Genomic DNA, 24,729 nt, shown 5'->3' with positions numbered 1-24,729 from the left:
ACGATTGCTTTATTGTGTGATCCATTAAGTGTAGACACACGATTACCCAGAGGACACTGATTCAGATGTCCGTGCGATTAGATTGCAGAAGTAATTGATTAATCACAGATAATCTTTGTGGCATAGATTGTGTAGACATTGCCTATATAACATGCAAGTGCTTTTGGTATTTCATTTTCTTATGAGACCATTTTTATTCCCCCCCCCCCCAGGTATGCATTCCTCAGCGGCAACAGAGTTGTTTGTAACTGGAGCCCTTCAAACGTCTGGAACATTTCCAACTTCTGCGCTCTCAGCCTATCAGCATCCAAACACATTCAGCTCTAGAAACTTTGCCACAACTCCATCTTTAAGTCTTCAGGATGGGACTTTCAGTGCTACTACCAATGGTCTACTTTCACACCATGATCCTTTGCTGTCGATCAAGACCTCACAGACTCCCTTGACTTTTGAGCGTCTGGGCAGTGCAGTGCTGAGTACCAGCATACCGCAGTCATCAACATATCGGTCTGCACAGGAATCTGCGCCACATCTCATGCAACCCCAGTTCAGTTTATTGCCGACAGCACTTGGGGGGACACAACAGACAGCTCAGCCATACAGTACATCGGTCTTTACTGGTTCTACTGCATCCATAGAAAGAGCACTTCAGAGGGAATGTAGTGTTATTAAACACCATCAGAGGCCTTCAAGTACACAGTCTGTACAGGCACAGCTTTCTGGTACTCAGCATTCCTTGCCGAATTACTTAAGTGCAACAGGAGCTGACGCAGCGAGACAGTCTGCTCTTTTATGTGCTCCACTTGGAGCTCTTACTCAGGTGAGCAATGGTGGACCAGTGCAGAAAACCCCTCAAGTTTCTGTGGAGTTATCTCAGTCATACCCATCTGCCATACCGTCTCCAGGTTTCCCACCCTCCTCTACAAAAGCAAAAAACTGCCCAACAAAGGCACCTCCAAGGTCATCAAAAACTCCAAAATCTCAGAGCGTTTCTTCTCCTGGACAAACCCAAAGCTATACAAAGCCTCCTCAAAGCCAGAGTTCAGTCATTTCAAGCCAAGCACAAGCCTTTTCCACAGCACAGTTAAGTAGTCTTCTGCCTGTAAGCCAGTCCCCCATCTATGTTTCAATACAGTCCCCAAACCTACCATCTGCTAGTCAATCACAAGTGTTTTCAACAATCAAATCGGAAAAGCTGCCTCCATTGTACAAACCACTGACCGCATACTCAAGCCAATCGCAAACCATAACCTCCAACAGCCAGACACTAAGTTACTCATCAGATCAGCAGCCACTTGCGCTGTCTTCAGTTTCAAGTGAGAACTACTCTGACCAAACGCGAGAACTGTCTTCAGCTAGCCAGACGCAAAGTTATTCTTCCAGTAACACTCAGGGTTTAACTCCGGTCAGTCAATCGCAAGTTAGCTATTCATCTCAATCACAAGTGATGTCACCAGTAAGTCCTTCAGATAGTTATAATTCAGGACAGAACCTACCACTAGCATCCCCATCTCTTCCATTCTCTCCTTCCTCTCGTGGGCAAACTATGTCTGCCTCAAGCCCAACTCAGAATTACATTTCTATGCATTCATCCCAGAATACACAGGACTCAACTTCTCCACAGTCTCAGAAATTTTTGCCGACCGTTCCATCACCCTCATTTGCATCTCCAAGTCACTCACAAACCTTGCAAAACCGAACATCTGCAGACTCCAAGGCCTATGTGAAGAGGAAGTCTGACACTAACCTCTACGCATCTGTAAAGCAAGAGGACAAGTTTCAGATTCAGGATTTGCAGGCATTACAGCAGCAAACTAATATGGAATCCACTACATCGGGGCTAAGTGAGGGGGAAATGGATACCCAAGAGTCGGTATATAGTGTTTCAAAGGCTGATGATCGATATTCACAAAGTGTTATCAAAAGCAATTCTCGCATTGAAGACCAAGTTCTTGGCATGCAAGGACCTAAAAAAGATGAGCGAATGTTAAGCCCTACAGGACACATGTCACAGCATATTGGCCATATAAATAATCCAACTGGCCATGATGCTACAAAGTCAACAGACTTGGCACAGCCCACACAAGTAAGTCCTAAAGACTTAAGTCAGCAGCATAACATGATGCATAAAGTGCATGAAGCAAAACATCCTGAGCAGCCAAGTACATCCCCTCAACTTCAGGCTGTATTGAGGCATCCTCAGCATCTACAGCTACCGGGTGCACAGGTACTTCTAGATTCAGACTTGCAGATGTTTCAGCAGTCTATTTTGCAGTCCACCTTGGCTCAAGCAAAGTCACCTGCTCCAATGCAACGAATCCAGAGCCCTCAGCAGGTAACGCATCAGTTCCTTCAAATGGATGAACACATTATCCAAAGCAATGGAGGGCAGCCTCAGCAATCGCTTCACTCTCAAGGCTCTGATGTAGTCAAAATGGACACTTCCGATGGAAAACACTTGCAGCAACACTTGCAAGGCCAGAGAGCTCGGATAGACTCAAAGAATCAGTTTGATTCCCTAAACCCAATGTGTTTCTCAGAAACCATGCTGCTAGGCGATGAACGCAACTTTTTGTCTCATGTTGATGACATTCTAGCGGCTACAGCAGCTCAAGAGTTTGCCAAGTCCTCTTCCGATGAAAATATGTCTGTCAAATCTGAGGACTCCAAATCTCGTTTTCAGTCCTTAAATATAAGGAACATGCCTACAAATTTCACCGCTTCAAAGCCACAACAGAACCTGAACACTTTATCTTTAAATGGTGGCCAAACCGCAATAAACCTTTCTACTGTATCTACACCTCATTCCAAAAATGTTAGTATTGATCAGAATCGCATTCAACCTTTGGATCAAGACTTGCCAAGTGGCATGGGTTCACCAGTGCTAGGGTCCAGCCAAGATGACCACGAGAAGAATTCTGATGTGAATAAGAAGCAAGAATCTAAGGACACTAAAGATGTTTCTAATGATGGAAGAGATTCAGAGTTCATGGGTGGTACCAAGAGCCTTAATGAGGAGGACACTACATCAGGAGGAGACTTTATCATGGGCCAAGATGAAAATGCAACAGTTGTTGGACAGCTGCAGAGTCCAAGTCAGCATATGTCGAATATTGACCCTCAAGGGAGCAGTGGCCAAATGGACGAAAGCTGTCAAGACTTGGCACAAGATGGCTTTCAAAAGAATAAGGTGAAGGATAAGATGCCAATTAAGCAGTTTGCTGAGGATGAAAATGCAAATCTCAAACAAGTGAAAAGGAATGTACAAATGAAACGTCCCATGCTTAAAGGCCCAGATGTGCAATTTTCCTCACACGTTTCTGAAGGGTATTATGATACCTACCAGAATCAGGAGAGGATGAGACAAAAAATTAAGGAGGTGGAGGAGAAACAGCCAGAAGTTAAGACTGGTTTCATTGCCTCTTTCTTAGACTTTCTAAAGACCGGACCAAAACAGCAGTTTTCTGCTCCTGCTGTGCGTGTTCCCAACAGAATTCGAAGGCCATGTACCCCAGCGGTAAAGTCCCCCTGCCCAGGTCCTGTTTCTCAGACTCCTCCTCCTGCTCCTGTGGTTTCTGAGGTTGGCAGTTCTCCTCCTAAAAAGCCTGAGGAGGAGGTCAAAAAGAATTTAGAGGCCCTGCCCTCATTCTCTTCTGACGACGACGACGATTCTGTTAGAGGCAATAATGATCTGCAGAAAAGTATCTCCACCGCATTGTCCGCCTTAGATGAGAATGGAGAGAAAAGGAATAAAACAGGTAAGATTTCTTTTTGTAGGCTAAATGTCAACTTATTGTACCAGTAGAAAATATGGCATGTATTTTAGACAGCAGACATATTCAAACTGAAAGCCTTATTTTAAAGTGGACCCACTGCCAGCATATGGACGTAGTTTTTTTTTCTTAGAATGGTTTCAGTACTTATGCTGTGAAATTTTGAGGATGGACTGCTGCACAGTGTTAATGAGACGATCCGTTTTTTTTTTTTTTTAAATGCTGGCTGATTTGAATAAAGTATCCATCTATGGCCAGTCTTAGAATGGATTCTATAATCTTCAATGTTAAACCAATAGTAAGTTCATAGAAAACTAATTATGTCCCCCCTGCAAGGTAATGGCATAATATGTTATGACAGACTTGCCAAAAAAAAAAAAAAAAGCCCTCCATCAGCACGCTGTCACCACTGACAGGGAATCCATCTTCACCTGGTCTTCCTTCCAAGTTCATAGGCTCCAGCCGAGCCATGATGTCACTACCGCACATGCGCATTGGAGCCATGTCACAGAGCTCTGATTGAAGACCCGTTCACCGTGCCCTCAATTCAGAGCGCAGCGCACATGCTTCGATGACATTGGCTGCAAAACAATCGAATATCTCCTAAACGGTGCACGTTTAGTAGATATTCATTTTACCCACAGGTAGGCTTTTATTATATGCTTACCCATAACTAAAGGTCAAAAGTGCAGTTTACTACCATAATGCCTTAGTGTATATTGGCACCCCTGCATTTGAAGTTTTGCGTGGAATGTGTCAGATTTAGGTTTTTCTCCACTTTTTTTGTCATACCAATACAATACAAAATAAATGAGAATGCCTAAACATTTGTAATTGCAACAATTTTCTGGGCGATGTGGTGCATAATGTGACAAATGTAGGGGTGCCAATATTTTTTCCCATGACTGTATGTACATGTAGGCCCCATGTATGCCATGTTTGTTTTCGAAAACCTTTTGTCTGTCTATATTTACCATTCACAAGCCATATTGTTGCCGGTGTTCTATCAGAATACAGTTACCCATCAGAAAATGTAACGGAAGTGACGTTCCTTTGCACCCATCTTGGTACACCAACACTCACCTGCAGTAAGCCTACAGTCAGAAGGCGGCAAGCGGACCTCTTTTTAACCCATCAAAGTCTTGCATTTTACACTTCTTTTTACCAGTTATTTCTGCATATATAGTAAAATATGGTATTTTAAAATCCGTCAAACTGTTTTGATGATGAATTTTGAAATTGGTGTTCTGTCAGATTATCAAACCTGAGAGATCAGCAGGCTTGCCAATGCTTTTAAAATTCAACATCAAAACGTTGTCAGACTTCCAAATACTGTATTTCACTATATAAGCAGAGTTTACTGATAGAAAGTGTGAAATGCAAGACGTTGGTGGGTGTAAAAAGATGTCCGCTTGTCACCTTCTGACTGTAGTCTTACTGCGGACAAATGCGGGTGTACCAAGAACGTTGCTACGGTTGCATTTTCTGATGGGTATCTATATTCTGATAGAACACCGACTAGTACAAAGTAGTTAGGTTTTATTTTTCTTTCCCACAATGCCAGCCTAATTATCTCAACTGTTTCACTCCGCCACTGAAAATGCATCAATGCTCGACATGAGGATTCCTTTTGTATGCTTTGGTGCCTGTGCTCACCTGATGGTCATGTTTTGAAGCTTGTTGCTCAGAAAAGTACACAAGCTTCTTTGGGGCAGAGTTGTGTGTTTTTCTGGTCACTAGACTTCAGTGTAAGCGCTTGCAAAATGTGTTACTTCTCCTAATAACTAGCATTCGGTTGGTCAAAACAAAAGCGCTCAAGCCCAAAATATGTATACAAATGCCATACAAAAATGCTCGAAGAAGCTCAAGTATAAACTTAGACTTAAAGTGGATGTAAAGCCACTCTCATCCTTTCTAAACTACTGCCATAGTGCTGATCTATAAGGATATAGATGCCTCCTGCATGTATCCTTACCTGTCAAATGTCTCCCCTCTGTCTGTTATAAGAACTGAAAAACTGCAGATTCTGTGGGTGGATCTGTTGTCTGGAGCTCGGTGGGTGGAGTTGTGATGTCAGTAGACTCCCCGCCCACCTCCACACTCCCCTTGTCAACATGCATTTTCTCCTGTGTATTCCTTACACTAAATTCTGCTATGATCACTAACATCCAGTCAAAATCCATAAAAGTAACCACATGACTTCAGAAAAGGAGTGGGGGGTGGGAAATAAAAAATAATGCCCGTCTCCAGGCTAGTGCATGAGATATGTAAATAACCTGTCACTCACAGCAAGGGGGCGGAACGGACTAAGGCATGGGTCTTCAAACCACCGCCCTCCAGTTGTTCAGGAACTTCAATTCCCATCATGCCTAGCGATGTCTGTGAATGTCCGAGTTTTGCAATGCCTCATGGGATTTGTAGTTCCGCAACAGCTGGAGGGCCGTAGTTTGAGGATCCCTGGACTACGGTTTTTCTCTGTAAGTCCGTTTTATTTCACTGAACAATAAGAGGATTGCTCAGAGCTGGATTAACTCTGTGTGGCAAGACTGGGTACAGATGATAGGAAATCTTATACTGTACATTGTGACATCAAAAATTTTTGGGTTTACATCCACTTTAAAGAACATGAAATGTTGATTAAAGACGCTACTTAGGAATAAAACTCATGGTCACTATAATACTAAATGGGAAATCAAGCTTGTGAAAATGTTGTGATAAAGTGTTGGCTAGAATTCCAAATGCAGACTCCTTGAAATACACTTTACTGTGCTTTTTTAATAGTATTTTTAGCATTACAGCTCAAATGTTTAGTCTTGGTTGCCGTTTCCTTTCTTGCTTTGTTCAAGAGATTAGAAAAGCTCCCTGTTGGGTAGTTAAACCACATTCTATAGTACCACTGGTATTTTGTTGGTTAGGAAACCAATGTCACTATAGACCTTCGCTAAATCCGCTTTTTACAGCCACTAAGGACATACCCTTCTATTATAACAATGGCTAAAAACTTGATCGATTTTATCCACTACATATGGTTTCTAAGCATGGTAATTGTGGAATTGGTTATGGAGATATTTTCACATTTCTCATGGTTAAGTGTGAACATTAAAAGTTAATTGTTTGCCTTTATATGTATTAATGACTGACCTGAATGATCTACTCTATGGGTCTTCAAACTACGCCCCTCCAGTTGATCAGGAACTACAATTCCCATCATGCCTAGTCATGTCTGTGAATGTCCGTGTGTTACAATGCCTCATGGGACGTGTAGTTCTACAACAGCTGGAGGGCCGTAGTTTGAGGATCCCTGATACTGAATAAATGGCCAATGCATCCCAAGCTGCATACACTTTGTTGTTGCTGGATGAAGACACAGGTGTCCAGACTCTCAAACATTTCTGTTGGGTAGAATCTCCCAAATAAGCCGCATTCAAAGAATGCCTAAATCTATAGGTATCAATGATCTAAGACTAACCTATCTAGCCCTGTAAAGAAGAAATCGCTATACTTGCCTTTTTTGAAGCTGCTCTGGTCTTCAGCAGTGGAAGCTCTGCAGAGGACACAGCCAACAACATCCGGGAAGTGACGTCACCCATAGACTTACTATGGGGCTTCCGTTGTCGGCTTCCTCCTCTGCAAACGCCGCCGCTGACAGCTTAGTGTTGGATCAGACCAGCGTGGCTTAAAGAAAAGGTATGTATAGCTTTTTCTTCATTACAAGGCTAGATAGGTTAGTCTTAGAGCGTGGATACCTGTAGATTTAGAGATTTTAGTGGTAGAGTAGAGCTGCACGATTAATCGCGCAGAGAATCGCGATCTCGATTCTCCCCGCCCGCGATCTCCCCAGATTCTTCTGTTTGACGGCCGGTTTCACGTAACCAGCGTGAAACGCAAATGGCGCCGATATCGGAACCGACGTCAGCAGCCTGCGCCACTGGGTGGATGCCTGGGCTTCTCTTGCAGATCTGTACTGTGTATCCATGTGCCACCCAGTGGTTGCCTGCGGTACTGCTTCTGATGTATTAATCTTTCTCGCAGTTCTGTACAACTGTGTGTATCCATGTGCCACCCAATGGTTGCTGGCGGTACTGCTTCTGATGTATAAAAAAGACCAATGATATGTCTAGAATGTTAAAGACCATATAACTCCTATGAAAAAAAGCAGAATCAAGTTTGATTCTTATTTTTTCATAGGAGTTGTATGGTCTTTAACATTAGACATATCACTGGTCTGTTTTTTATATATTCATATTTTCAGATAAATCACAGGTTTATTTATTGGGGGGGGGGGGGGGGGGTTCTGGCATTCAGTTTTTTTGAGAATCGTGATCTTTAGTCTAAGCCAGTGGTCTCCAAACTGCGGCCCGGGGGCCACATGTGGCCCCTTGCTTGATTTTATCCGGCCCTTGGGGTGCTTTTTTATTCATTGGTACCAATGATGGGGCAGAATTCCTCCCAATGACCCCAATGATGGGGCAGAATTCCTCCCGAAGACACCAATGATGGGGCAAAATTCCTCCCAATGATGGGGCAGAATTCCTCCCAATAATAGGGCAGAAGTCCTCCCAATGATGGGGCAGAATTCCTCCCAATGATGGGGCAGAATTCCTCCCAATGATGGGGCAGAATTCCTCCCAATGATGGGGCAGAATTCCTCCCAATGATGGGGCAGAATTACCCCCAATGATGGGGCAGAATTCCTCCCAATGATGGGGAAAAATTTCTCCCAATGATGGGGCAGAATTTCTCCCAATAACACCAATGATAGGGCAGGATTCCTCCCAATGATGGGGCAGAATTCCTTCCAATGACACCAATGATAGGGAAGAATTCCTCCCAATGACACCAATGATAGGGAAGAATTCCTCCCAATGATGGGGCAGAATTCCTCCCAGCGATGGGGCAGAATTCCTCCCAATGATGGGGAAAAATTCCTCCCAATGATGGGGCAGAATTCCTCCCAATAACACCAATGATAGGGCAGAATTCCTCCCAATGATGGGGCAGAATTCCTTCCAATGACACCAATGATAGGGAAGAATTCCTCCCAATGATGGGGCAGAATTCCTCCCAGTGATGGGGCAGAATTTCTCCCAATGATGGGGCAGAATTCCTCCCAGTGATGGGGCAGAATTCCTCCCAGTGATGGGGCAGAATTTCTCCCAATGATGGGGTCCAATGACACCAATGATGGGGGATTTTGTACGTCTAATGGCCACAGTCCGGCCCTCTTAAAGTCTGGAGGACAGTATTCCGGCCCTTTGTTCAGAAAGTTTGGAGACTCCTGGTCTAAGCAAAAGAATCGTGATTCTCATTTTGACCAGAATCGTGCAGCTCTATGGTAGAGTGAACTTCTTTTTATGCAATTTTAGAAGTAAACGTGGCATAGTAACACAGGGGTCAGAAATATAAACCACTGAGATCTATGCAGTACCAGGGGTTTAACACTCCCAAAAGTGTTGGTTTCTGTACAAACTTGAGGAGGTGAGCTCTCTCGAGTGGTGTTGGGGTCACAGGCAGCGAGAGAGAGGTAAAAATGTGTCTATCTTTATAGGTAGGACCTTTATTCAGGATTTGTATTTGGCATCCTTTGCTTTAACATTGCACATTTTCATGCACAATAATGTGTTGCATTGACAAACTTGTGTTAATGCACCATAGTGTGAATGGGTCCTTTTTTAAAGTGGAGGTTCACCCGAAAAGTTAATTTTTAACCTTTGATTGATGCTCATTTTGTCAAGGGGAATCGGGTAGTTTTTTAAAAAAAAATCTAAGCCGTACTTACCGTTTTAGAGAGCAATCTTCTCCGCCGCTTCCGGGTATGGTCTTCGGGACTGGGCGTTCCTATTTGATTGACAGTCTTCCGTCAGGCTTCCGACGGTCGCATCCATCGCGTCACGATTTTCCGAAAGTAGCCGAACGTCGGTGCGCAGGCGCCGTATAGAGCCGCACCGACGTTCGGCTTCTTTCGGCTACTCGTGACGTATGCGACCGTCGGAAGCCTGACGGAAGACTGTCAATTAAATAGGAACGCCCAGCCCCGAAGACCATACCCGGAAGCGGCGGAGAAGATCGCTCTCTAAAACGGTAAGTACTGCTTAGATTTTAAAAAAACTACCCGATTCCCCTTGACAAAATGAGCATTAATCTAAGGTTAAATTTTTTTTTCGGGTGAACTCCCGCTTTAAGGCTGAACTCTAGACACAGTAGCAAATTGTACTGGTTAGGCTGGTCATAGATGGATTAAATCTCGCCCAGTTCAGCAGGGCCTGGCCCAGATGTGATCATCTATGGACATGCTGGTTGTACCCAAGTCAGTCCATCGATCCAAATGGGTACAACCAGCCTGTTGGATTTTTTTACATGCGAATACTGCTGATGGCTATAACCACAAACCACAGTCAAGTAATTTCCATGGAAAAAAAGAAAATCGAATCATCTATTGTTTGCCTTGATAACATTTCTAATGGGAAATTATTTTTGTTTCCTTTTTGGTTATATTTTGTGTTGTATTTTATGTCTTTTGTTTTTTTGCAGCAGCAAGTTTGTGGTAACCTAGTGTCCAAAACAGAATGTCCTGATTCTGCCCACTTCTGCACTCCAATGAGGCACTGAGATCTGAATTGTTTTGTGGGGCTTCCTAATGTCTGCAGGGTTTAGTGGCAGTTTTGTATTTAGCAACATTCTAGCTCAGTGATTCTTAACCAGGGTCACCTTTTTGGGTTCCTCCTGGGCACTGCAACCACAAAACTCTGTTTGCCCTGGATCAGAAATAAAAAGAAAAGAGGGAAAGGGTACCTAGGAACCCTGGGACTTTGAAGCGGTGCTAATGAAGTGTAACAAGACACCAATTATAAAAAATTTAAAATCTACTATTTTTATAATTGGTGTCTTGTTACACTTCATTAGCACCGCTTCAAAGTCCCAGGGTTCCTAGGTACCCTTTCCCTCTCTTTTTATGCATATATGGGATGAGGTGCTTCAATTTGAGGAGTTGCTGGCACAAATCCTAATTAAAGCGGGGGTTCCGCGGGATATCGTTGTTTTTTTTTTTTTTTTGCTCTAATCTGCGGCTCTTACCTGTACTCGCGCACTGACAGGGTGTCCCACACGTTCAGCCATCTGATGCGCTGTATTTCATTAAATTATATATTAGATTTTGCTCCGATGGATGTTTCCATCTTAGCTGTGGGCATATTGAAGCCGACAGGTCTTCTTCCGGGATCGGGCGAATGCTGGCCTCCCAGCATTCCCCCATCGATCCCGCGCATGTGCAGTGTTGACGGCGAGCGTCGCCGTCAACACTACATGGTTGCCATAACAACGGCCGGCGTAAGAAGTTCACGCCCCGTTGTGCAGACGAGATGTCGCGCGATTACAGCACAGCGCGTGGACGGAGGAGTTCCTGAATTCGATTGACAGGACGGGGGAGAATGGACGTACACGCCCATTCCCCGCGGGAGATATTGATTGACAGATGGAAACATCGACCTGCAAACGGGTAAGGAGCACGCAAAAAAAAAAAAAAAAACACGTATGGGCATTGTCTTTGCAGAGCAGTTGAATTGATAGTAAGTTGTAAAAGAGGGTGAACCACCGCTTTAAACACTGAAAAGGACGGGGCTCCGACTTAGGAGGGGGAGGTGCATGTGCTATAGAATTGACACTTTCTGTAGTATCTGTTCCTTGGCAAGTACAGAGGCACATTGCAGATCGATAATGAAAAGTTTTTGCCAGGGAAAATGATCCTACATGCTTGGCTTCATGCTTGATTTTTCAGTGCTTTTACATGCAGTTTTTCAGTAGGTCACACAATCTCTTTAAGGAAGGTGATACTGGAGGTAATGCAAGTTAGTTTGTAACTGGTTTGCTTTAAGACGGCCTAGTTCATTCCGCTTTGTATAATCAGTTTTTTTTTTTTTTCCTTTCTTTTAAACTCCTTGGTGGCCATAATTTATTGCTTTTAAGAGGAGGAATGCCTTTGTTGACATGTATATCACAGTGTGACATGAGGAGAAGGCTGTGTTGTTTAAATACTGCTGCTGAATAATTCTAATACCGGTAATAAGTTCTCTGACTTGTCAGGGGTACCCATAAATCAAGTATAATCTTCTAAGTTAATCCTTCCAGGGAACGGAGCCAAGAAAATATTAGCACAAGGCAAATATCTGTTCTAGGAGAAGATGATGGGACTTGCTCCACAGCAAGTGGAAACGCATCTGAGTTAATTTTTCTAATCATACATTTTTTTTTTTTTTTTTTTTTATTATATTCAAAAAGCAGAGCAAGCAGCTTCTACACCGAAGCCAGATTCTCAACCTGTGGCCTCCCCCAAGAACACCCAGGATACATTGAAAGAGGTCCCCAGCGAGCCGATCCTGGCTGAACCACTGGCTAAATCACAGGAGTCTATTGCAGTCGAAGGATACACTGATGACGAGGGCACAGAAAGTGGAGGAGAGGGTGTTTATCGGGAGAGAGATGAGTTTGTGGTGAAGATTGAAGATATAGAAATGCTCAAAGTAAGTTTTCAAAACACTGATGCAATCCATTATTTATTTTGCTTAAGTTCTCGTACGTGATGTGGAAACTTGCTAACTGGCTCTGGCTTGTTAGAATTGTTGGATGCAGCATTATCAGAGTTAAAGGGATTGTATAGGTACAATGTTTTATTTATTTCTTTTTTCCCTAAATGGCTTCCTTTACCTTAGTGCAGTCCTCCTTCACTTACCTCATCCTTCCATTTTGCTTTTAAATGTCCTCACTTCCTGTTCATGTTAAATCCTCACTTCCTGTTCTTCTGTATTTAACTCCACACAGTAATGCAAGGCCTTCTCCCTGGTGTGGAGTGTCATGCTCGCCCCCTCCCTTGGACTACAGGAGAGTCACGGCACCCACTAACACACAGCTCCTTTATCTGCAACGTAGAGAGCATCCTGACTCTCCTGTAGTCCAAGGGAGGGGGCGAGCACGATACTCCACACCAGGGAGAAAGCCTCGCATTACTGTGTGGAGTTACAGACAGAGGAACAGGAAGTGAGGATTTCTCAGAAGAAATAAGGACATTAAAAATCAAAATGGAAGGAGGACTGCACTAAGGTAAAGGAAGCTATTGTACCTTTACAACCCCTTTATCGGTACGTGAGGGCTGCTAGTTCTACCGTACAACATTTATTAATGTATCCAAAACACGCAATTTGAGGAACATCAATATAAAGATTATAGGCGTCAGATGGTTAGGAACTACACCCAGACCTAACAAGCCGGCATAGAATTATTCGTTTGTTTTTTTCTTTTTATTGTATTTGGTTATCCCCAATGCCCTTTTGTCTTCAGTGTGTAGAACAGCAACAGAGCGAAATTGAATTTTTTTTTTTATGTCCGCACTATGTACTGAGATGGGTTATACCACCAAATTTCAAATAAATACTTATTGGGCTACATTTTGGAAATCTTGGAGCTGTAAGTCTCATCTCTCCTCTTTCTGTGATTTCAGGAAGCATTGCTTACTGGCAAGGAACCTCCGGCTATTTGGAAAGTCCAAAAGGCCCTGCTGCAGAAATTTATCCCTGAAATTAGAGATGAACAGAGGACCTTCGCTGCCACAAACAGTGTAAGTTGTATGTCTAGTACAGACCGGCGCCATCGTAGCTCTCATGTGTTATTTGATTTTATCCAATCTATATCTGCAACTTTCCCGAACCAAATTGTATTACTCTGTTTTCTTGTTTTCCTTAACTAAATTGTATTGATTATATAGATTATAATGTTGTATTTTACCAAGTGATCAGATTAAATTACAATAAATAAACAGCTAGGGCCCATTCGTGTCAGTCAGTTGTATAAGCATGTTGTGGTGCCATTTACGTTCAATGGCACACAAATGAACTAAGGCAACACACCTCTGACGCAAAAGCATTGCAGGGCACCACAGGCAATGAGAATGCATTACCGTATGCATTGTGTACTTTAGAGCAGGAGGTGCATGTTTTGTTAATGTGCTGCCTCGCCGCCACCATGCACTACCAGAGACCTCGCTTATCAGTGGCGACTGGTGCTCAAAATTTTTTGGGGGAGCAAACAAACGAAAAAAAAAATAAAAATCAATTGCAGCGCCACTGTGCCCATCAATTGCCGCCACCCCCCGTGCGTCCCTTGGTTAACTATTTGGAAGCCGATTTACAGCCGCTGGCTCTGATGGGCACTTCCAAAGCCAACCAGCTGCCGTTGGGGGGCCGTGCCCACCGGGGGGGCGGCCATCTGAATAGTGGGTGGCAGCGGCGACAATACATAGGTTCATGCAATGCATCAATCTATGTATTGTTTTTCAGTGCCGGTGCAGGAGTGAGAGGGGACGGTGCTCCTGCGCCCTCTATGGACGCACCGCCACTGTTGCTAATAGAGAGCCATTAATTCTCAGACCCGAACACTGTCGGGCCAGGTGCCGCAATGTTTCCCCCCATCTAAGCATCTCCACCAGTGCTTAGACAAACTGGAATACTTCCACAGGGATGTGGTGTTTTTCGTAAAAAAAAAAAAAAAAAAAGCAACTGGGTTTGCCATGAATTGCCAAAGTAACGGTATCTCTCTGACAGATAATTTTGGCTGTGCTGAATAGTTGAAATCTTTTCTAGTGAATCTTTATAAACTGCTTTACTTGTGTTTCTTCATTTTTGTTTCTCCATTATTTAGTACCTTGGTTACTTTGGAGATGCCAAAACAAAATATAAGAGAGTATATGTGAAGTTTGTGGAGAATGCAAACAAAAAGGAGTATGTGAGAGTATGCTCCCGGAAACCCAAAGCAAAGGCAACACCCGCTCCAAGGTATATGTACTTTCTCTTCATGCATTTACATACGAAGAATGTGAATATGGTCACTAGATTGTTTCAGATCTGTTTTCTTTTATTTAATGTAAAAATGCATACTTTAATGTGCATTTTAAATGACTTCGTACAAACACCATTATATGCTGAACGGAGGGGGGGGGGGGGGGGGCTCTAGTTCATCCCCTTCTCTCTAAGGCTGCATTCACACCTGAGCGTTTTGTCGCCTGAAGCGCGACGCTCAAATACGCTAGAGGGGAAAAAATACATTAGTCCCTATTGAGATGGTTCACATCTGCACGCCTGACGCCGATCGCCTGAAGCTCAAACAAGTTCCGGACCCTTTTTTGTCGCGCGTATTGGGCGTATTTGAGCGTTTCCATTTCCCATAGAAAGTAATGGAAACGCTCGATTCAAGCGACTAGCGTGACACGAGCGTTTGCTACAGGCGTTTCGTCGCTTTAATCAATAGAACTTTTCACCCAGGCAGAAGATTAAAAATATCTACCAACATAGCAACAAGTGATGAAAAGATGATAATTTTTCCTATTGGCTAAAATAAAAAACGTCAAAGTACAAAAACGGCGGACGACGCTGTATGCAAATAAGCATGAATACGCGCGACAAAACGCCAGAAAAAAACGACCGACGCTCAGGTGTGAATGCAGCCTAAGAACGTTGTAGCCACAGCATGGCTATTTGAGTATACAAGGGAGGTTGCACAGAAGCATGTTGAACAGTCTTGCATATGACTGGAAGTGTAATAAATGATAGCTTAATAAGAAGTTGAATTGACGTCATTGAATTCAGTGAAATGTTTCTTCCACTGCATTAGCAGGACACGGATTTTTATTTTTATTTCTGTTGCTTTAATAAAGGCTGCACATTTATAACTTATGGCCATCAGATGTAGAGAATGAAACTTAGCGGGTGACACACGGGGGGGGGGAAGGGGGGGATTACTAAAACTTCTGCATAGAAACCATTCAGCTTTCAGGTTTTATTGTCAAAGATTTAACAAGCTGAAGTTAGACTCTTGTACAGCTGTGCATGATAGCCAATCAGCTTCTGAGTGCACCAGTTTTAGTAAATATCTCCCAAAATGTCATGAATTGCACAGATTTATATAGTTATCCGTTTATATATTTTAAGAATCAAGAGTACTCATTTGGGAAGTGTGGCCTAGTTCTCTATCGTGTCAATTTTTTTTTATCTAAATAGAAGACTTCAGCCAACACAGAAGTTAAAGCTGAACCCTAAGCAAATGGCTTAATACACAGATCAAATACCCATAAAAATAGATTTGTCGTCGCCATTGCTGTCCTGAGATTTGCAAAGCCCCTTAACACAAACGGGTGGATGACGCTACTTTGTCTTATTTTTGTTAACTGTAGCAAGAAATACAGGGGTTGATTTACTAAAATTGGAGAGTGCAAAATCTGCTGCAGCTTCCACCTTTTTTTTTTTAACAACAAGGTTGGTCTTTATTGGAAAAGAAAATATGGTACATGACAAATCATTCTGGGTAGGAACAGAACAATACTTTGATTACATATAAAGAAAAAAAAAAAAAAAAAAACGTAGAAGCACGCGGGTTGACAAGGCACAATACGACTTAAAAGAAAAAAGGATAGTAATTAATAAGGCACACTTTTGAGAGAAGGAGGTCATACCAAGCAAATAAGACAGCAGGCAACATCACAATACACAACACCACAGGCACAAGAGCTAACGCCTTGAAGCGGGGGGAGGGGGGGGAGGCCCGCCAGGGGTAGCCCATCCGCGTATAACTCAGGGGTTAGCAACATATGAGGGATCAGTCCAAGGCCGCCACACCCTCTCATACTTTACAGGACACCCTCTACTTATGTACGTCATCAGCTTCAAACTTTAGCTTGTTCAATTAAGCTTTGATGAAAACAAAAGTAGAAACCGATTGGTCTCTATGCAGAGCTGCACCAAATTTTGCACTCTACAGTTTTAGTAAGTCAATCCCAGTCTTCTCTTTCCCAGTGAAAGTACTGCAGACTGATGAACTCACCCCGCTTCTCACTTTGCTGCCTGCTGCTAATCAGCCTGTTCCTTCATAGTACGTTTGCACATAACACACCTGATTGGCTCCCAATCCTACCCCTCTAGGTGTTTAAACTGCTTTGGTTTGTTAATGAATGCCAAGCTGCATTTGTGTATTTTTTTATCTGCCGGTGTAGGGCTTTTAAACATTGAATTCTCATTGAGCATGGACTGTTAAAAGCGTTTAACCCCCCCCCCAAATGAATCCTGCTCCTTTAACCACTTCCCGCCCCCCGTATGCAGAATGACGGCTGGGAAGTGGTTCTGTTATCCTGACTGGGCATCGTATGACGTCCACGAGCCGAACACTAGTGTCAATGTTGGTCTTTTTTTAGTTTTTTTTTAGCAAAAAATAAAAACCCCAGAGGTGATCAAATACCACCAAGAGAAAGCTCCATTTGTGGCAAGAAAATGATAAAAATCTAGTCTGCGTGCAGTGTTGGGGGAAAATTGTCCTGGGCAAGAATGGCCGAAAGTGCCTGGTATTGAAGTGGTTAAAGTATTTTATACAGCACAGTGCTTGTGCTGTATAACTTGGCCCCCTGTAACACCTGAAATACCTGGCTGATCCTGCCAGTTTCTGCCCTCTACTTTGTAAACCTGACCAGGGTTCATCAGGTCTGCTGAGCCCTGACACCATGGTCAGTTTACATGCCTCTATCAGCCGCAGCTCTCCTGTCCTGCTATATGCTCCTGTGTCCTGCCGCCTCTGCTCCTGCTGCCTTCATAACTGTTTAAAATGTACATAATCCATCTGGTTCCCTAATGACAGGAGCTCCTGTCTATTTTATTAAAAAATGCCTCCATTACTGTATTTCAAAGAGGCTTATTGTGGTCACGTGACTGGCCGGCTCTCTCTCCTCTCCGCCTCACGGCTGACGTCAGTGGGGGAATCTCGGCCCTGCCCTCTGCATCTGTCAGCCGGGCAAAGGAGACAGCCGGTGACATGATGGTGGGGAACCGCTCTGAAATCCAGTAAAAAGCTTTATTTTAAAAAAAAAACAGAGCGAGGAGCTCCTGTTGGGGAAGCAGCAGGATTCTATACATTTTGTAGGAGTGGGTTAACAACCACTTTAAGAAATCAGTCTATATATTTTATTTATATGCAGACATTCCTGTGTGCTTTTCCAGAGTACCAAATTGTGGCCTAGAAGAAGTTGGCTTTGAATATAGGTAGACACTCTAATGTACATATAGTAACCTTTCTTTTTGTAATTTTTCTGCAGTCGAACGTCTCACAGTAAGGTCAGCACAGCCAACAAAGCAGCAACAGACACTCCTTCACCGAAAACCACACCTCCAAAAGTTGTTACTGCAAAACCAAAAGCCAAACAGCCAAAGACAAAGGCTGAACCGCCACCAAAGAAGAGGAAGCAGTGGAAGGAGGAGTTCTCCTCTTCACAGTCGGATTCCTCTCCAGACATGCAGAGTGATGAAGAAGGTGGGGGGCTGGGCACCAAGGTGCTCTTTCAGTGAATGTATAAGTCTGGGAGCAGTGCTGATTACTTGAATCTTTCAAATTGTGTCCCAACATTGTCTTCCATTCACTTTGTGTTCCAGAGTTTGAGCCTCCGCCCCCTCCAATCATAACTCGATTTTTGAACACAAGAACAATGAAGGAAACCTTCAAGGGATACGTTGAGCTGCTTGTTGGAGTTGCGCTAGATGCAGAGACAGTCCCGAATCTTGAAAAAGACAATGGTATGACATGCATTCTATTTTATACTTGTATTAACACTATGGGAGATAAAAAATAATGTAATATCTCTAAACATTGAAAAGTAAAGAATTGAGTTTGGGGTTAGTAGGCAACACATTTGAATCTAACTTTTTAAAGTGGTTGTAAACCTTGGTGGACTACTTCTACCTATAGGTAAGCCTAGAATAAGGCTTACCAATAGGTAGTGGAAATATCTCCTAAACGTGCGCCGTTTAGGAGATATTTCACTTGTAACCTGCCAAAATTCTTCACTGCGCGGGGAGTGACATCACACGGCTCCGGCGAATCACAGCGCCGGAGTCTGTGTCCCGGAAGGAAGAGAAGACAGTAGATGGACGCTGGGGACATCGCTGGATTCTTTTGCAGGTAAGTGCCACATAATGGGCTAGTATGCGATGCGTACTAGCCCATCATGCTTTTCATTTGCAGGTTGCAACAGCGTAAAGAGGAAGTAAAACCCATCAGGGTTTACTTTCTCTTTAACCACTTGCTGACCAGCTGCTGCAGTTCTACTACGGCAGCATGGCTCAGCTGGGAGAAACAGCGTTATGTTGCGTTGATTCGCCCTGTGGCCACTAGGGGCGAGCCACCGGAGGCACGCACCCGCTGCTCGCCCGGGCGCCATATATATGAAAAATGTATGTATGTGAATCAAAATTCATAGAAATAAACTGTTGACTGATTGAAGTGGATCCAGAAATATAAATTCACCCAAGGTGCAAATATTCAAAAAATGCTTGTGCTTGCCTCCACTAATATCACAGGCTGCTCATCTCACATGAGTCAAAATCGGCAGTGTTTCCATCTGGGGATAACGATTACTGGCGTGGTGTGGACACTTGAACGCCTTTTATCCCAGATACCTTCTTTAGGTTCCACAGAATCTCAATCTCCTTACCCGACAGGATGTAATATGCAAAAAAGAAGGCAAAATCAAGTGCGTCTCTCTCTGTCTAAGATAATTTATTCACGTAAAAAAAACGGTAGGTGTACTCACAAGTATGGCACTTGGAGCCGTGCTAGCTGGAACAGCATACAGACAAACAAGTCTCGAGATGGCCGCGATGTGACGTCTATACTCAGGCTCCGCCCCTAGACATGTGTCGTCAGGGCGTCAAGTTCAGTAGGATTTTCAGACCCTTTAAGGACTTGAACACATTTTAGCCAATACAAGAAAAATGATAAGTACTCTATATTTTTGCATGTTTACAGTGTGAATATACATATGTTTGTTGTTTAGTTTGGCTGAATTTGACTTCTTTAATATAACTCAGAAGTGTTGAGGCTAAAATTGATGACGGCCACCATGTTGCTTTAACGGACAGTTGTTTTATCATTGTACAGAGATGATTACTGTGCTGCAGGCAGAGCATGGTACGACTTTCACTTCCAACATCTGCTTTTAGAATTGTAGTTTTGCCCATCTTAAAGCGGCGGTTCACCCTTATTGACAACTTTCCATCATTAAATTAGGCATAGTAGCGCGAGCTACAGTATGCCTGTATTTATTTTTTTTAGTCCGGTACTCACAGTGCAATCCTAGCGAGACGATTCCGACTCCCCGCGGGGAATGGGCGTTCCTATCCAGAGGCAGCATGATTGACGGCCGGCTATGGCACGTCACGCTCCCCGAAGATAGCCGGAGTAGGTCTCGTCTCTTCACGGCGCCTGCGCACAGACTATGCGCAGGCGCCGTGAAGCGCCAAGTCCTATTTCGGCTATTTCCGGAGAAGCGTGACGCGCCATAGCCGGCCGTCAATCATGCTGCCTCTGGATAGGAACGCCCAGGAGTCGGAATCGTCTCACTAGGATTGCACAGTGAGTACCGGACTAAAAAAATAAATACAGGCATACTGTAGCTCGCGCTACTATGCCTCATTGTATGCTAGAGGAAAAAATTATTATTTTTTTTTTATTAATAGGGTGAACCCCCGCTTTAACTGTAATACATCAATATAGTTCAAGTTTTTTTTATAAATGTGACTCTGCAATGCTGTTGTGCTTTGCTTTCAGACGAAGTGCTTCTTCCACATATGAGAAAGATAGAAGGCATGATAACTGAACACAAGCGAAGAGTGGTTACAAAGCTGCAGCTGGAACCGCCAATGAAGGTATGGGTAACGCTTGCATTTATTAATATCATAAAATAGTGTAGAATAGCTCACGTCATTTTGTTACTGTACAGAAGCAATTCTCAGCCATGGTTTCATGGAGCCCTGGAGTTCCTCCAGAAGTTGCTGTGGCTGATTGAACTTTCATCTGATCGTGTCTGCGTAATCCTGGTTTTCACTCTACTTGATAGTACCAGTCTACTTGACCTCAGATAAATAGATTTTAGCAGGGGTTCCCCAGGTCCTGGAAATGTATTTCAAGGGTTCTCCCAGGGTAGTAGGGCTGTGAGGGCAGCTCTAGCGTATAACCTCCTTTTTCCTTCTTCTTCTTTTTTTACAATGCATTTTAACCGCTTGCCGCATGCACGTATGTCTGCAGCATGGCACGGGCAGGCAAAAAGGACGTTTATATATACACGTCCCCTTTAAGAAGCCGACATTGTGCACTTGCGCGAGCTCCGTGATTCCGACCGCGGGTCCCGCGGACAATATGTCCACGGGCATACCGGAGATCGTGTCACGGTGATGAAGGGGTAAATGCTGATGTAAACAAGCATTTCCCCAGTCTTCCTAGTGACAGGACAGTGACCACAGCTTTGCATTGGAGATCATGTCTCCGTCCCCACCCTTTTATTCTCAATTGGTAGCCCACCGTGACACTTCTTTTTGAAGTTAAACAGACACAAGAGGCGTGACTATTAGTGAAGACAGAGAGCTAGAGATAGATATATATCTATTGTGTGTATGTGTGTTAGAGCTGCACGATTCTGGCCAAAATGAGAATCGCGGGTTTTTTTTGCTTAGAATGAAGATCACGATTCTCTCACGATTCTCACGGCGTAAAATCTTTTACATTTATACAAAAAAAAAATGGGCTAACTTTACTGGCTAGTTTTTTTTTCCAAAAAAATTGCATTTAAAAAGACTGCTGCGCAAATACAGTGCAACTTAAAATATTGCAACAACCACTATTTTATTCTCTAGGGTCTCTACTAAAAAATTATATAATGTTTGGGGGTTCTAAGTAATTTTCTAGAAAAAAAAAATTATTTTAACTTGAAAAGAGCTGTCGGACGTTATTCTGCAACGCGCCCCGACTTACGACAAAAGGATGTGCACCACCACCCGTTGATCGGAAACACCATTAAGGTATGCGCTAGACTATTAGAACAGTATGAGTATTAGAACATGTACAGTGTAAGGCAATTCCAGTCCTGGGTTGAACACCGATTGCAGAGACAGCGGCTTCCTCCATCTTCAGCTCGCTTTATCCCCAGTTGATGGCCAAGGCTGGTGGTTCGCTGACTGCCCCTTGGACTTTCCTGACTCCCATGTCATGTCAAGTTATGTCATGCCCTACACATGTGTACCTTTTGTGAGTGCATTTCTGTTTTTTAATTGTCATCTTTTATTTCAATGCTACACTATGGGTTGTTTTTTTTTTTTTTTTTTTAAAGCTTATGTATTGTTCTGTTATCAAATGTATTGTTAAATTTGATCAGTATAGTTTTTTTTTTGTTTTGTTTGTTTTTTAGGAAACTACATTATAATGTGACGTTAATCAACGTGTATATTTTTTCTTGTTCTTTTCCCTTATTCTCTTTATAGAATTATGTGGAAAACTACCCAGATATGACTACCATTAATCGTGAAGTGAAAGTTAAATCGGTATTGACGCCTGTGTTTAAAATAAAAGTGTATGGCAAGTGGTACAATAAGAAGACTATGCGGCCAATGAAAACTCCAAGGCAGTCGCAGGTAAAAAAAAATGTGGATTTGCTTTGGGTTTCAGTTGCAACTGTGGTCTTGCCTGTTTGCCTAAAGAAAACTCCTGAGAATCGCACAGAAAAATAAGGAGTTTTATCCAATACTACAAGCCCAGTTAATCTTATAATGCCTTAAGCCAAAGAAATGACATTTGTGAGCTGAATACTATCTGCAGTGCACCTGGCTTCTCCTGGCACAGGTCATCTCTAGTCATGTTATCAAGTGAATAAATGCACTGTGTAAATAGAAGGCTGACCTCTATACTAATGGTCATTGTCAAACTTTACTGATGTCAGACATTTGAAGGTATGATGTCCTTTAATGACTTCTACCTACTGGCCAGACATTTTAAGGATAACAGACTGGCCATTCATTTAAGTTTTCGTAAGTCCCTGCAAATTGAGGGAATCCTTTGGACTTCCCCAGGTCACCAGAACGAGTTTGCCCATTGGAAGATTTCCCTTCTATTACTTTTCTGGGGAAAACCCGAAATTTGGGGTTTTCCTTTATTTTTAATGATGGCAAACGGGACAAATAGAGGGTGAATCTCCCTATTGGGGCCACAGGCCTACTTGGTGTTCTAATCCCTTTCCACTCCAAAAAACATTTGCACTTAGTTAGTTTTAAATTATACGTTGATATATTTATTTTGATATAGCTGGTCATTAGTAATGGAGGGTGATATGTCACACTTCCAATACAAAACTAGTAAATGATGCAGCTTAACAAAATCATACATTTATTAGTTATTTTATTTTTGTACTGTGTTCTTATAAAAAATGCTAGTTCCCTGACATTCAAGACAATTTAGAGGCTTCTTTTAGCTTATTTACTGACTTTACCAAGTATGAAGCTAAATCATTAAAAAAAAGTGAGTGTGGCACCAACAAAATCCTTATTTGACATAAAGTGCAGCTGCCCCTTTAAGTGTTGGAACCACTCTCAAAACAGTGAAAAATAACAAGTAAGGCACTACTATATTCCTAATGGTGAACCATAGGTTCACCTTTACATAAAAAATGGTAAAAAAAAAAAAAAGGTATGAGATATAAGTCCCATCAATGTAAATCGGAACTCCTTGAAAAACTCCAATCACGGTGATGAAAGATGTGCACCACTTATTGTGCTCCACCAAATGTGTATAAAATGCAAACACCAACCATCAATATAAAACTAGTCTTCAGATATTATTAGCTTTTATTTCTCCAACCAAAAACTGGAACAGGAATATCTTGTCGGAACGTAAAAGGTTAAACCAACCCTGGCCCTCCAGATACCTCTCTCATATAGTGTTGGCAAAGGGACCCAAAAAGTGATAAAGGGTATTCTAGTCTAGTCATTTTAATCAAATTTCTTCAGTACATGAAAGCACAAATGCACACTTACATTTTTATGGTGCTGATATCAGCACCCACATAAACAGCCACAGTATATTTCCCAGCCAGCTCACTCCAAGCTGGCATGCGTTCCATTGGCCGGGAAGCAATGCCAGAGGACAAACTGGATGTGACCTCAATGATGGCAGACACGCAACCTCCATGCATTTCCCAACTCTGCGTTATCAGGATGCTCCAATTGACAGGAGTCTTTCAAGGAGTTTGCAAGAACACAATTGTCTAAAACAGTGGTTCTCAACTCCTGTCCTCAAGACCCACTAACAGGCCAGGTTTGCAAGATAACTGAAATACATCACAGGTGATATCATTTGCTGCTCAGTGATTGCAGTATTCTAGTCTGCATCTTCCCAAGGTAATACTTAAAATGTGGCCTGTTAGTGGGTCCTGAGGACAGGGTTGATGACCACTGGTGTACGAGACCGCTGCAACAGCTTCGATCTAAGGTAAGTATTTCATAATGAACTAGTATGCAATGCATGTGCTCATTATTATGCCTTTTGTGGGTTTTTTGATTGAGAGAGTTTACAGCCACTTTAAGTATCAATGCTTGGGTTTAGTGACTGTTTCATCATGACTTGTTTTGTCTTTCTTTTTTAATACCAGGAGTTCATCATAGAGCCAGAAAAATCCCAGCTGTATTTACTTTATCATGCACTCCACCATTACAAGTACCACATATATCTTGTATGCAAAGATGAGGTAAGTACTGTTTATTGCATTTTCTTTTTCTAGCTGCCAAAAGTGTATATAAATTAATCTCCTGTCTTAAATATATACCCATTGGATTTAGTAGAACTCTAAAAAAGGAGCAAACCCCTTTTTAGCAGAAGTTTATGGTAACCAAAGTCTGGTAGGTGTCTGTAATTAAATGGGGGAGGTCCAGTATATAGTTTGTCAGTTGGGCTGACTCTCAAAAGCACTTTAAACAGACTTTGCAGTGTGATGAAATGGATACAAAAATGTCCATGCAGTTGAATCTGTTTCCGAACAGCTAAATGGGCAAATGGCTTTGCTGTTTGTCACTCTTGGACTGTGTCGACGGGCCTTGGGCATCTTTCGATGGCTTAA

At 42.8% G+C, this 24,729-nt stretch overlaps 1 protein-coding gene across 4 annotated transcripts in view; it reads left to right on the top strand.

Annotated features, from left to right (window-relative positions):
* QSER1 (glutamine and serine rich 1) overlaps positions 1-24,729 on the top strand; it is a 90,520-nt gene that overhangs the window by 60,845 nt on the left and 4,946 nt on the right. For 2 of the 4 annotated variants that reach the window (XM_040328303.1, XM_040328301.1), the window contains exons 4-12: positions 213-3,758; positions 12,051-12,289; positions 13,264-13,380; positions 14,460-14,593; positions 17,893-18,107; positions 18,227-18,367; positions 20,400-20,497; positions 22,106-22,255; positions 24,265-24,360. In XM_040328303.1, the coding sequence (XP_040184237.1) occupies positions 213-3,758; positions 12,051-12,289; positions 13,264-13,380; positions 14,460-14,593; positions 17,893-18,107; positions 18,227-18,367; positions 20,400-20,497; positions 22,106-22,255; positions 24,265-24,360 (4,736 nt within the window). Of the gene's footprint in view, positions 1-212; positions 3,759-12,047; positions 12,290-13,263; positions 13,381-14,459; positions 14,594-17,892; positions 18,108-18,226; positions 18,368-20,399; positions 20,498-22,105; positions 22,256-24,264; positions 24,361-24,729 lie in introns of all 4 variants that reach the window. The other 2 variants (XM_040328302.1, XM_040328300.1) reach the window with 1 other exon arrangement.

This window comes from Rana temporaria, chromosome 11 (assembly GCF_905171775.1).
Source record: "Rana temporaria chromosome 11, aRanTem1.1, whole genome shotgun sequence".
Taxonomy (NCBI): domain Eukaryota; kingdom Metazoa; phylum Chordata; class Amphibia; order Anura; family Ranidae; genus Rana; species Rana temporaria.
Note: the sequence above shows the minus strand (reverse complement) of the source record. Positions and strands in the feature narration are given on the sequence as shown.